At 39.9% G+C, this 13,834-nt stretch overlaps 1 protein-coding gene across 1 annotated transcript; it reads right to left on the minus strand.

Moving 5' to 3' along the window:
* Positions 1-9,257: 9,257 nt before the first annotated feature.
* Positions 9,258-10,157, minus strand: LOC118835755 (vomeronasal type-1 receptor 1-like). The gene has a single exon (XM_036743000.1). It carries the CDS (start codon positions 10,155-10,157, stop codon positions 9,258-9,260), a length of 900 nt encoding a protein of 299 aa, XP_036598895.1.
* Between the last annotated feature and the right edge of the window lie 3,677 nt (positions 10,158-13,834).

The raw sequence follows: 13,834 nt of genomic DNA on the forward strand, positions 1-13,834 counted from the left end.
ACCAAAAAAACTTCAGGGTAAGGGGAGATGAGCCTTTTATCTGCCCTCTAAAGGTACACTGGTAGATCAAGCTAGAAAAATAAAAGTCATTGATTTGACACTCTGGGTGATTTAAAGAAAGGTATGGGGACGTTGGAGGGCCAAAAAGAATTTTTTTACCATGAGCTAACTGAAAATGGTGGACCCTTGGGAAAAATGAGATTTAAATGCTCCTATTAGTAACTATAAATCGAGAATTGATTTGATTGAAATTTAAAATGTATTGTGGTCTCATCTATAATGAGATGAAATATTTGTAGCTACCTCCCAGGGTTGTTGGGAGGAGCACACAAAGGCCTGGCTTGTACAGAGGAAGATCACTATAATATTAAGGCCTTATAGTAATTCAGACAAAATGATCTGCCACTTAAAAAGGTGGGTTTTTTCTCATGGAAAGTTAATTAATTTGTGATATATTTCAAAAGTTCCATTTCCAACTGAAAAATCAAAGCATTTCAGAAGGCATGGTTCTATACCTATCTACTCTTTACAAATCAAGACATCTGGCATATGGTAAGCAACTATATAAATTACTGTTGAGTGTGATTAAATCTTTATGGGTTATCTTTTGTTTTAAATTAAAAAAGAATCTAAATGAGGTTCTTAGGATAAAAGTATCTTCTTAAGAGATCCTTGTTTGTGAGGTTCTTTGGGACTTACTACTCAGGCTAAGTCGTAAGTCCTTACCAGCCCTTCTGACAGCATGTTGTGAAATTCTGTGGGGTTACAGTTTAAGGAATGAGGCCCTCTCCCAATCAAAGTACAACATTTTACATTAACTTTAAAGAAAGAGTGAGTTTTATTTCAGATCATTTGGAAAATCTTGAAATTGTATCTGCAGTGAAACTTCATGATTAAAACAACAAAAACCTAGCCCTAAGCTGCGATTATTGAAGTTTTGTTGTTTAAGGAAAAGTTTCTTGGGACTTTGGTCTACTGCTCTTCTAAGTTTTGATTTCAGCTATGAGTGCCTAATACCTCTCACAAGTCCACTAGTCCATCATTTGATGGAAATACCATATGCTCCTGCAGTCTGAGAACTGTTACAGGTGGTTGCCTGTCTCTATGAAAGTTGAGGGAACGACCTAGTGAAGATGAAGGTAGGAGTCTCTTGACTTAGTTTCCCCATCTTTGTAAGCGAGAAATCTTCCCACACAGGTAATGCCTTGTGACTCATGCTTAGCCTTTCTGTATGACTGGCTATTGACTATGACTCTTACCTGAAATCAATACTGATATAATAATACTGATACTGCTATGTCTCTCCCATCTTCCTCACATAGCAAATTGCATTGACAAGGGCAAGTGTATAATGATGCCTCACTTTTTCAGTGTAATAAGCATGATATAAACTCTATGGTGACTTTTGATTGAATAATATATGCTAGTATATTCTACTTTACTGAGGAATCATTTTAAATTATTATTTGAATTACAAAAAAAAATAGAGACCATGAAGCCTTTTAATTGATAGGGCATTTATTTATTTCGTTTATAGGCTATCAATACTACAACACCATTTCCTTATGTTGCTATGATCATTTGTCCTCCTGACAGGGGAATGAATTCGAATCAGTGTTAGATGAAGATAAAGATAGAATGAAGAAGAACATAAAAGTTTTGAAATTAAATGGAGCACCAATTTTGGAGCAACAAGCTATGTGTGTGTGCATACCATTGGTTCTCAAACACAAATGACTTTCATGGGATATACAGTGACCTATTGGCCTATTTTCTAGTTTTAAAAGGCTTGTTTTTTCCCCTTTTATGAGTTTTAAATCTGAAATGGACACTGAAATACATGACTCATTTTACAAGTCAAGCTCTCATGAATTCTTTTAGGATTGATTGCAGTCTTAATATAAAATACTAAGTTTGGATTAAAAACAGTTAGAAATATGTAGGATTTAACTTTTCTGAAGTTTCAGGTGTGGGTTCCCACCACCTCAACCAGTTAGTAAATCGCATTAAGATCTGTTTTGTAAAGGGTTATAATAGCAACATCTAGGAAGCTTTGTAAATGGTCAGGCCTTCTATGAAAAGCCAACTTCAGAGTTACTAGCAAATGAGACCTACAACATAAGAAATTGTTTCCGAGAACCACATAAATACCTGAAACCTCTGAAACTCAACTGGAGATTAAAGGGACATTGTCAGTGGGCTACTCGGGTACATGTAAATACTGTCTTTCCCATGTGCCCTTTGCTCTGCAAAGCTAACTTACTGAAGGGAACTGCCCCCTACTGGCTCTCTGTCAATACACCGACCATAGTGTGGGCAACCTCAGGCTGACTACACTGAATCAACAAACAGCAGGCTCTGGGGCAGCTCTGTCAGAAAGTAGCCTAGAGCTCAAGAAATTTCACCTCAACTTTCACATCATTCAGGGCCTCAGGAACTTTCACCTCATGAACTTTCACCTAAAGAGTTGTGAATGCTGAATGGGGGAAGATTGAAAGACCCCCTGCTGTTTCCAGGAGCTAGACCTAGAAGTGCTGACCAGATGTGATCCCTGACTATGGCTGTGGGCAAGGAGGATCAAGCACAAGTCCAGTGAGTGTGGTACCACAGGCAGTGAGAACATTTGGGGAACAAAAATAAATAAAAATATGTAAGCAAAGGAAAAAGAAACTGACCATAGCTAGCTACTTAAATGGAAAAAAAACTGACCATAAATAGCTACTTTAATGTAAAAGAAGATCTGGGTTCATAATAAGAGGAAGATAGTGAGGTAAAAAAAAAAAGCTATTCTTGCCCTAAAGAGTAATGTCAGGGGGTCGCAAGCCTAAAAAAGAATTCTTGGAAAAATTTAAAAAGGAATTCAAAAATCAAATCAGAGAGATTCAGGAAAAAAAATTAGGAAAAAAGCAAAAGCAATCCAAGGAATTTATGAAAAGAAAGTTAATCAATTAGAAAAGAAGAAACAAAATGTTAAGGAAGAAAGTAACTCCTTGAAAACTAGAATTGGGCAAGAAGAACTGAATGACATTATTAGATACCAAGAAATAATAAAGCTAGAAAAAATAGAAGAGAATCTGAAATATCTCATTAGAAGAAAAACTGTTCTGGAGAACAGATTGAGGAGAGACAATATAAGAGTTGTCTGACTACCTGAAAGTTATCATAAAGAAGAATCTGGATTAAAATACTACAAGAAATTATTAAGGAAAATTACTCTGAAATTCTAGAAGAAGAGGTAAAGTAGAACTTCACCCTTCATAAATTTCTTCTCAGATATCCAGTTGCAATATTGTCTCCTCTCTTCAGGAAATTCACTACCCCTGTTTCCCCCTCGATGAAAGTGTCCAGACTTGGTGACACTGAGTCAACAGTCCATTGACCAACTGACCAATATATTAAGATGTCTTAGAATCTTCTCACTGACTTTCATTAGGCTGGGTGAACTTGACTGAGTTACTCAATGAATCCATAGCCTTGCTGTAAGAAAGGACAAAATAATCCTTGCATGCAGGAGCTCACCTCTCAGTGAGGGAGATGACAACACTGAAAAATTCTAGGGAAAGACAGGATGTATAGAGCAGTTGGAAGTGGATCAGGGAGGAGAAGGTACCACCAGCAGCTGGGGGTGGGAGTGGAGCTGGTGTACCCTGGCCACTGAATGTCCTTGGGGCTTGATCCAACCTTGCATTTTTCAAGAAAAAATGAAAATCTTTTAGAGGAAGCTACCTCAGTGTGGCTCAGCATTCAAACAATCAGAAATATACCCTCTCCATCTGTGGCCATGGTAGCTGCCTTCATGTCTTGATTGCTTTCCAAACATTCCTTCTGAGTCCTTACAAACTTGACTCTTTTCCTCCTAGGCTTTCTGATAGGATGTGCCACTTTCCCCAGGGTTACTCTTCAATTCAGGTAAGGGAATTCATGGAGGCCTGAGACTTTGGCTCCAACCCTTGCAGCCTTAAGGACAAGGTTAGGGCCAGGGGTTGTTTAATTTGGCATTTTGTGAAGCCCCTCCTCTGGGACTTCATGCAGACCTTAAAAGCCAAAGTAATTGGTGTCCTGGCACCTCTCATCCTCTCCATTCCTTTAGAGCCTGCCTTCCTCACACACAATTCCACAAAATTCACTTCATCCGGATTTGGAGATTATTCCATAGTAAAAGACACAAGTACAATAAAGGGTCTTTAGAGAAAGGAAGAAAATTCCTAGGGCCCACTGGCCATCTGAATAGGTAGCTATGAAGCAGAGAGTGAGGGCAAAGGGGATAGCTCAGCAGGTCTAACAGAACATCCAAAGCCACATTAAAGCACAGGCCAAATTATACGCAGGAAGATCTGGTTTTTTGTTTATCATCCAGTCAACTAAGGTTTCACTTGCTCAAGATGATATACACTCCAACCGAACAATACCCTCCTTGCCCCGCTGCAGAATGTTGTCCTATATTCCAGTAGCCTGCCTCTACCCCTTGCACATTTGCTTCCTCCTCTTTTGCAAATAATCTCAAAATGTAAATTATTTTTAAAAGGAATTGCTATTTAAAAAGACTGCTTATTTTTCTGCCATCCACCATCACTTACTTGCTCATGTGTGTGAAGGAAATGCCAAGTAGAAATGGCTGACTATTGATTATTGATCATGGGCAGCTAGGTGGTGCAGCAGATAGAGTGCTGGGGCTAAAGCCAGGAAGACTCATCTTTCTGAGATTAAATTTGACCTCAGACACTTACTCACTATATGACCCTGGGCAAGTCACTTAACCCTGTCTGCCTCACTTCCTCATATGTAAAATGAGCTGAAGGATATGGCCAGCCACCCCAGTTCCTTTGCCAAAAAAACCTCAAATGGGGTCACAGAGAGTCAAACACAACTGAAAAACTGAACAACAACAACAAAAAAGGGTAACAATGATTGATTATTGGTCAATTATTAATAAATCCTTGTGTAATAATTAGATAATTATTGGATACTTATGCTGGCAGGTAGCTAATTATTACCTATTATGGCCCAAAATATAAATTGATTGGTTAAACTACTGTATCAGCAAGGCAGTAATTGTGAATATGTCTGTGTAGTTCTGTATCGCAAAATATAAGAGACTCACCATATACAAAGTAGAAGAAAGTAAAACATTTATTCAGACACCAGAGAACCAAATCCCAAAACCAGTGAGCCCACCTCATCATAACGGCAAGGAACTTAAGACACAACATCGCAGCATGAAGCTTCACCCCCTGCTAGGGATTTCCCACAAACACACAGCACCTCTAGCTCACTTGCATCTGCTCTCTCCCTCAGTTCTAACTTCTCTGAGCTTTTCCTACTCCTCCCGTTCCAGTTCTACTTGTTCAGCAAGCTCCTCCTACCACAAGTGGGTGGGAAAGATTTTCAAATTTGCATTACCATTACACCTACAAAGCTTCTTATTTGTGTCACATGTGACTCATGTGTTCGGCATTAGATTTTTTAAAAAGTAAAAAAGCATACTATCTATATATGTTTTCGAATTTCTGTTAATAATTGTTATTGTGTAAAGGCTTTCATTTATGATATGAGAATCTCCACATGAATCAATTAAGAAGAGACCACTTGAAAGTCTCTGGAAGAACAGGATTTCAACATGGAACCCACAGATGGCAGCGTAAAAGACTGAGGATGGTAAGAAGGTGGGAGGTTGTTCATTTCAGGTAAAGGAAACAAACACAAAGGAAGGAGGACAGAAATGGATTGTCATGTCTAAAGAACATGAGAGCTATGCTCAATTTTAGTGTGGGAGGGGGACTAATTATAAGGCTGGAAATATAGTTTCAGGCAAAGATACACAGAGATTGATCAGCAAAACAAATTAGGTTCATGATATACATGCAGGGCGGACTAATGTTTGCTATACCAACAGAATCTAGCTACTGGAATAAACACTCACCGCCCAACAAAGCCTCTTGGGGCAGGTTGGCACAATCATGGACTTTCTTTGCAGTAAAATCATTGCCCTGAACAGAAGCAATAATACAAGAGGGCTCTTAATGAAAAAGGGTGTGTTCTGTAAGGGTCTTGCTAATGGCTATAACAGCAACAGAATTAATTGGCCCAGTAATCTGATATCCTGAGGTAACGATGACTGACATAAGGACAAAGCTCTTGCCCTTAGATGTAAGAAGAAGGCCAGTATAGTCAATTTGCCAATCAGAGGAAGTCAAGAAGAGTTGTGGACGTACTATCTGATGTTTCAAAGGTCGGCCTTCTGACAGGAATGAGAGCCTCATTGGTCAGAAATGGCTGCATCATCTTTGGTTAAGGGGATCACATGGTCCTATACCCACCACAACACGACATCATGACTTCCATGTCCAGATTGATGATGAACCTAAACTCAACTCTCTGGAGGTCTTATGAGGGCATTAACCTTGTTATTTATCCTAGCAGAGCATGTCTGATGTCCAATATGTATTAAGCTTCTCCATAAAGAACTATTAGAAACACCAGACAAAACCTAACTGATCCTGACCTCAAAGGTGGAAAGGCTTTCGATGTTCAATCGGGTTCTCTCCAGAGCCCAAGCCCTCAGCCAGATCCAGTGCTATCACCCAAGAATCTGCATTTAAAAGTTGTATTTGCTCAGTTCCTCAAGGTTTTCTCCCAGGTCGTCCACATAGCTTACTGCTCAGCCTCCTGAAAGACTCGCCAGGAGCCCAATCACTCAGTCACTAGGTTCAGTGTCTCTTGCAAAGGATCACGTCCAGACTCAGAGTGCAAATAAATCATCTGTTTAATACAAACATAGTCGTGTACACCTGAGCAAAAGCAGTTCCCAAGAAAGTTAAAAATCAGTTCACGAAGATCAAAGCAAGCAAAAGCATGTTCAAAGCAATGCACAAGGAAGTGCTTTGAGGCCCCAAGAGTTTGTCAGAGCTTGAAAGCTGACTTGATATCCAACAGAACCCACAGTTCTGTCCCCAATCTATGGCCTTAAGGTCAAAGGTCATGGAAACTATTCCAGATCTTTTTCATTACTTCTTTATTCAAAATAGTCCTCGCTTGTTTTGTTGGACTGTAGGTATCACTCAATTCTCTCCAGCTCCACCAGCATCCTGGACTACCCTGCTTCAATGCTTGGGGATGCAGTAATAGCTCCAACCTCCCATCCTGAAAATTCATTCCTTGTCGAGCAGTAAGGCCTGAGTGATTGGAACAAGCATTCTGTGGTCCTGTTTGCCTGCGCAGTTATAACCAAGTGCAGAGCCCAAACTTCTGCAATGCTCTTCAAACTAGCTTTGAGCTGCCTCCATGTATCTATCTTCTCATTTACTAGGATTGGTCATTGTCCTTCAGTCTTGAATAGGACCAAAATGACATCACCATGCTAAAGTGAAGTTACAATGCATCTGACTGTAGCTGATCAGACCAATACCAGCTCGGAATGCTCTTCCGCAGGTCAGGCACAAGTAGTCCATGTGAACATTTGGGGTAGATTCTCTAAATTTGGGCATCCCATGTTTCTTTTGAGTTGTTTCAATTCTCCTTTGGTCATAGAGCACAGCCCCTTCTCTGATGTGGGCATGCCATGCTGAGTGGTCCTGTGCCAGTGCCATGTCACACAATCAACTCCAAAGTTCTTAAGAGACACCTTGAGAGTGTTCTTATATCACTTCTGGGTGTTTCAGAACAAAGAAGTATTCTTTCTGAAAACTGACCCAGGCCTTGGAACAAATGGTGGTTTGGGGCTAGTACATGGCTAACCAACCTAAATGGTGATTATTTTTCCTGATTAAGGACTTGATGTGGGGATTTAATCATACTGTTAGATTGTGAGCTCCTTGAGGGCAGGTACTGTCTTTTGTCTCTTTTTGTATCCTCAGCACTTAGCATAGTGCCTGGCACATAGTAGGTACTTAGCAAATGTTTATTGACTGAAAAAAATTGTCATTTTATTATTATATGGTTTGAAACTAATTTATATAACACTGAAACTTATTTATATGGTTTGAAACTAAGATCCTTATTCAAATGGTAATAGCGATTAAGTGTTTTTTTCTAAAATAATGAGAGAGGTAGAGATTCATTGAGCCCAAATTTATAAGAATGGGTAGGAGTAGCAAGGAATTATAGACAAATGATCTGAGTTATCTGACTGGCAAAGACACCAACTTATCCCCAACAAAGTGAGAGAATCTGGTACCACCCACCTAGGAGCACAGGTATGGATACCACCAACCAGCTGCTTGGATACACTGAAAGAGAAGAATGAACTATTGGTAGGTAACTCCTGATTTGTCTCCATAGTACCCTCAGATGTTGGGTAACAGCCACTATATTCTCAAATGATGAACCAAATTAGACAATAACAATAATATCTAATATTTAAACACTATGCAAGGTGTGGTATTATCTTTTCATTTACATTTACATCTCACAGATGAGGAAACTGAAGCAGACAGTGTTTAAGTTACTTGTCCAGACTCAGACAGTTACTAAGTATCTGAGGCGACATTTGAACTCAGTTCTCACTCACTCCAAGATCACTGATAATTATAAGTACCTGCATTCGGGTTAAGCCAATTCACCAAGAAAGAATGGAAAGTGGACTAAACCTCACTTTAGGAGCAACTGCAGGAATGCAGGAAGTTTATCCTGGGCAACAGAAGGCTCAGGGAAGCAAGCAAGTTCTTAAAGAGAGTTTCCATACAGAAAGAGATTAAGCTTTTCTTTACCCTCAGAAAGCAGCCTTAGGAGAACTAGGCACATGTTACAGTGTGAAAGCCACAGAGATCTGAGCTGGAACTACGTAAAGACAAAAGAACTCCAAATGCATTCGTAACATTCATATTTGTCCCAAAGTAGAATGCATCATTGGAGGGAGAAGTAGGATCCTCCGCCCTGGAAGCCTTCGAGGTTGGCTGATTTTTTTGGTACATTATGGAAAGAATTTCTCAGGACTGTATAGGCTTAGATCCTGACAACTCTCATGTTCTGTGATACTGGCATTGTCATGCAGAATGGTAAAGCTAAGAACCATACTCCTGAATTCAGTCACAGATGTCATTTGCAAAGACCTCTCTAGACCTCCACTTCTCACCCTGGGAAATGAATTCTTGGGATGATGTCCTTAAAGGGAAGTTGTGACAGATTCATCCAGAGGAAAAACTGTCACAGGCACCTTATAAAACTGGGGTTGATCAGCCACTCGATCAATCTGGAGTTTATTCATTGGTTATGTGGTCCAGGCTCTCTACTAAGCACTAGGGACAGAGGTTATTCCTTCCTCACGGGGTAGAGCAATACCTTAGAACTTGGGAGTCAGTGCTGATAAGTACAAACGGGCTAAAAGCTGGGAAGCAGGCAGCCAAGAAGGCAGAGCTGTGTACCAACCAGGCTCTTGGCCTTCTCAGATGTATATATGCTGCCAAGATAGAATTAAGTGAGTAAAAGGACACAAAGGTGCTCACCAGGAGCAGGATAGATTGGGTGACTCTGGTTTCAGGGGAGGCTCTAGGAGAAAGTTTGGTCATGCGGATATGCTGGACTTGCTTGTGGTGCCTGTACAGAAGCAACACCATGTAGCCACTGGTAAAAACCATCAGACCCACACACACAACATCAGGGAAGGAGACCATAGCTATGAATAGTGAAGCACTAACTGTGGTGGCTGCTGAAGTAGAACAATATCCATAAGGCAGGATGTTTGAGATGTTTCTAGACATCTTTGGTCCTTCAATTTTCTCAAGAACAAGAATATTTAGCAGCAGATGGAAGATCCAGCAGAGGGAACAGGTGGGAATGAGGTACTTTGGGGCTTTGTCTTTAAGCTCTTCCCACTTGGAGCTGCTAGGACTGATGGTGATGGCCTGAAAGCTACTCATGAGGCAGGTCATACTTAAGGAAAGACCACGAGACACCCTGTTAAGGTAGAATAAAATTTTACAGCCATGGTCATTCATTAAATTCTTTAGATTCACAGCTGCCATTGTGTGGGGGATGCTCTTGGAGACAATCATTAAGAAGTTGGCCCAAGACAGCTGGATAAGAATCATATTAATGACTCGCATTCTTTGTCCAGTGAGTATTGTGATGGTGAAGAAATAAATTAGGAAAGAGTTCCCCAAAACCCCAATTGTAAACTGAGAGCCAAAGACAACTGTCAGAATAATTTCATAAGGACTCATGTTCTTAGTTTCTTGGGAGATTATTTGCATTCAAAGCCTTTAGTACCTGAATGCTGTTTATCCTTAATTTTCAAAGACCAATGACATCATGATGTTGGGGTCAGGGTACAATGTGTTCACTTGTGGATGCTTAGTCCAATATGAGTTCAGAAGGCACTACAACAGTGGTCTGTGAGAACACTTAGCGTGGAGGTGACTCTGGTTTTGCACAACTCATGTTTCCTTTGTGCTTCTATGATTCTGCTTTGCTCTTGGAGTACAGCACCTTCTCTGATGTTTGCATAGCATGTTGGGTGGTCCTGTTCCAGTGTTTCCCATGTCTCACAGTCAATACTAAAGTTCTTCAGAGATACCTTGAGAGTATCCTTGTACCACTTCTTCTAACCACCATGTGAATACTTACCTAAATAGAAATAAAATGGATTCATTATATTCCTCAACAATTCCCACTAATTCACATTCTAGAGGACATGTTGATAATGTGCCCTCTAACTATGTAAACTACATAATATATTTCTACATTCAGTATTGCCCTTTTGTGACAGCATAAGGGTGTTGTACTAATGGATCTTTTGTTGTGATATGAATGAATCTTTTCTTGATTGAAATATGCTTTGACAAATGGGCACATTTATCCTAAAAATTGAGTCACTGACAATGAAAAAGTCTTGAGACTGATTGACTTCTTAAGGAAAGACGGGAGAAAGTTGCCTGGTAGATGTCAGGATTATAAAACTCACCCCAAAACAGTATCAAAAATGTCTGAAGTGGGGTTGGGTCCAAGATGGTGTAGACAAGGCAGGGACTCACCTGAGAGATATCCCACAAACCCCTCCAAAGACCTTTAAATAATGCCCTGGAACAAATCTTGGAGTGGCCAAACTCACAAAAAGACAAAATGAAACAATTTTCCAGTCAAAGACAACTTAAAAGTTTGGCAGGAAAGGTTTGTCACACCACGATGAGAATGGAGCATAGTCCAGTGCAGGCCATGCCAGCAGAGCCCAGGCCCCAGCAAACCAGAAGCAGGTCTTGGGAGTGAATTAATCTGCATCTGCAGCAGCTGCTTTTGGATCTCTCAGCCCACAGATGGTAAGGGTGTTGAACAACTGCCTAGAAGGAGACTAAAGGGGTCTCTGTGCTGGCACTGGAAGCACTACTTTATTGGTGTGCCCATACTCAGAACCAGGTTGCAATCTTGGATGACAGTCCCAGGGAGAGGAGGAACACTAGCTGATCAGAGCTTGCAAGCACAGTGAAGCAGGGACCTTCATCACAGTTCCAGGGCAGAAGAGTACTTGTGGTCACTCACAGATCAGATCACAGGCCAGGAGAGTAGTAAACTCTTTATATCATACCACCTTGGAAAAACTGAAAACTTCCACATCCCTAAAAACATCTCTGAAAATATCTGCACAAAATTCCTGAAATTTGGGACAGTTCATCTTCCAGCCTGTAAGCAGAGTCCCACTTTAGGAAAGAGTTAAAAGTCAAGAAATAGGCTGGGAAAATGAGCAAACAACAGGAAAAAACATCTGACCATAGAAAGTTACTATGTTGACAAGGAAGATCAAAACATACACTCAGAAGAAGACAAAAACGTCAAATTTCTACATCCAAAGCCTCCAAGAAAAATACAAATTGGCCTTGGGCTATGGAAGAGCTCAAAAAGGATTTTCAAAAGTAAGAGAGGTTGAGGGAAAATTGGGAAGCAAAATGGAGGGATGCAAGAAAGTTGTAAAAAAAGAGTCAACAGCTTGGTAAAAGAGGCACAAAAAAAAATGCTGAATAAAATAATGAAAATGGCCAAATAATGAAACAGGCCAAATGGTAAAGGAGGTACAAAAATCCAATAAGGAAAAAAAATACCTTAAAAAGCAGAATTGGCCAAATTCAAAAAGGACATACAAAAATCCACTGAAGAGAAAAACTCCTTAAAAAGCAGAATTGACCAAACGGAAAAGGAGGCAAAAAACCTCATTGAAGAAAATAATTTCTTAAAAATTAGAAATGAGCAAGTGGAAGCTAATGACTCTATGAGACATCAAGAAACAATAAAAATAAAACCAAAAGAATAAAAAATAGAAGAAAATGTGAAATATGTCATTGGAAAAACAACTGGACTGGAGAACAGATCCAGGCGAGATAATTTAAAAATTACTGGACTTCCTGAAAGCCATGATAAAAAAAAAGAACCTAGACACCATCTTTCAAGAAATTATCAAGAAAGGGGCAGGTAGGTGGTGCAGTGGATAGAGCACCAGCCCTGGAGTCAGGAGGAACTGAGTTAAAATCTGGCCTCGGACCCTTGACACTTACTAGCTATGTGATCCTGGGCAAGTCGCTTAACCCTCATTGCCTCATTACAAAAAGAAAAAAAAAGAAGTTATCAAGGAAAACTTTTGATATTCTAGAACCAGAGGATAAAACAGAAATGGAAAGAATCCATCAATTACCTCTTGAATGAGATCCAAAATGAAAACTCCCAGGAATATTAGAGTCAAACTCCAGAGTTCCCAGGTTAAGGAGAAAATACTGCAAGCAGCCAGAAAGAAACAGTTCAAGTATTATAGAGCCACAGTCAGGATAACACAAGATTCAACAACTTCTATAACAACCAGATCAGAGGGCTTGTAATATGATATTCTGGAGGGCAAAGGAGCTAGGATTACAACCAAGAATCACCTACCCAGCAACAATGAGTGTAATTCTTCTGGGGCGGGGGTGGGGGGGGGGAAATGGACATTCAATGAAACAGAGGACTTTCAAGCATTCATGATGAAAAGACCAGAGCTGAATAGAAAATATGACTTCCAGATACAAGACTCAAGAGAAGCATAAAAAGGTAAACAGGAAAGGGAAATCATAAGGGACTTAATAAAGTTAAACTGTTTACATTCCTACATGGGATGTTATGTTATGATGCTCATAACTCATAAGAACTTTCTCATTATTAAGGCAGTTAGTAGTATATATACAGAGGGCACAGTTGTGAATTGAATATGTGGGATGATATTGTTAAAAATAAAATTAAGGGGTGAGAGCAAGGAATGTGTTGGGAGAAAGGGAAAGGGAGAGGTAGAATGGGGTAAATTATCTCATATAAAAGGAGTCAAAAGAGCTATTACAGTCGAGGGGAAGATGAGGGTGAAGACAGAGAACATTATATATATATATATATATATATATATATATATATATATATATATAAATAGAGAGAGAGAGAGAGAGGGCACAGGGTGAGTTGAATATGAAGGGATGATATCTAAAAAAATAAAATCAAATTAAGGGATGAGAGAGGAATATACTGAGAGAGGGAGAAAGGGAGAGATAGAATGGGGTAAATTATCTTGCATGAAAGTGGCAAGAAAAAGCAGTTCTGTAGGAAGGGAAGAGGGAGCAGGTGAGGGGGAATGAGTGAATCTTTCTCTCATAGGATTTGACCTGAGGAGGGAATAACATACACACTTTATTGGGTATCTTACCCCACAGGAAAGAAGGAGGAAGGAGACAAAAAAAGGGGGGACGACAGAAGGGAGGGAAGATGGGGGAGGAGGTAATCAAAAGCAAACACTTTCAAAAAGGGGCAGGGTCAAGGGAGAAAACTGAACAAAGGGGGATAGGATAGGAAGGAACAAAATATAGTTAGTCTTTCACAACATGAGTATTGTAGAAGG

Source organism: Trichosurus vulpecula, chromosome 2, assembly GCF_011100635.1.
Source record: "Trichosurus vulpecula isolate mTriVul1 chromosome 2, mTriVul1.pri, whole genome shotgun sequence".
Lineage (NCBI taxonomy): Eukaryota > Metazoa > Chordata > Mammalia > Diprotodontia > Phalangeridae > Trichosurus > Trichosurus vulpecula.

What these genes read in the sequence shown, in the direction of transcription:
- LOC118835755 (XM_036743000.1), bottom strand. Translation starts at nt 10,157, where the DNA reads ATGAGTCCTTATGAAATTATTCTGACAGTTGTCTTTGGCTCTCAGTTT.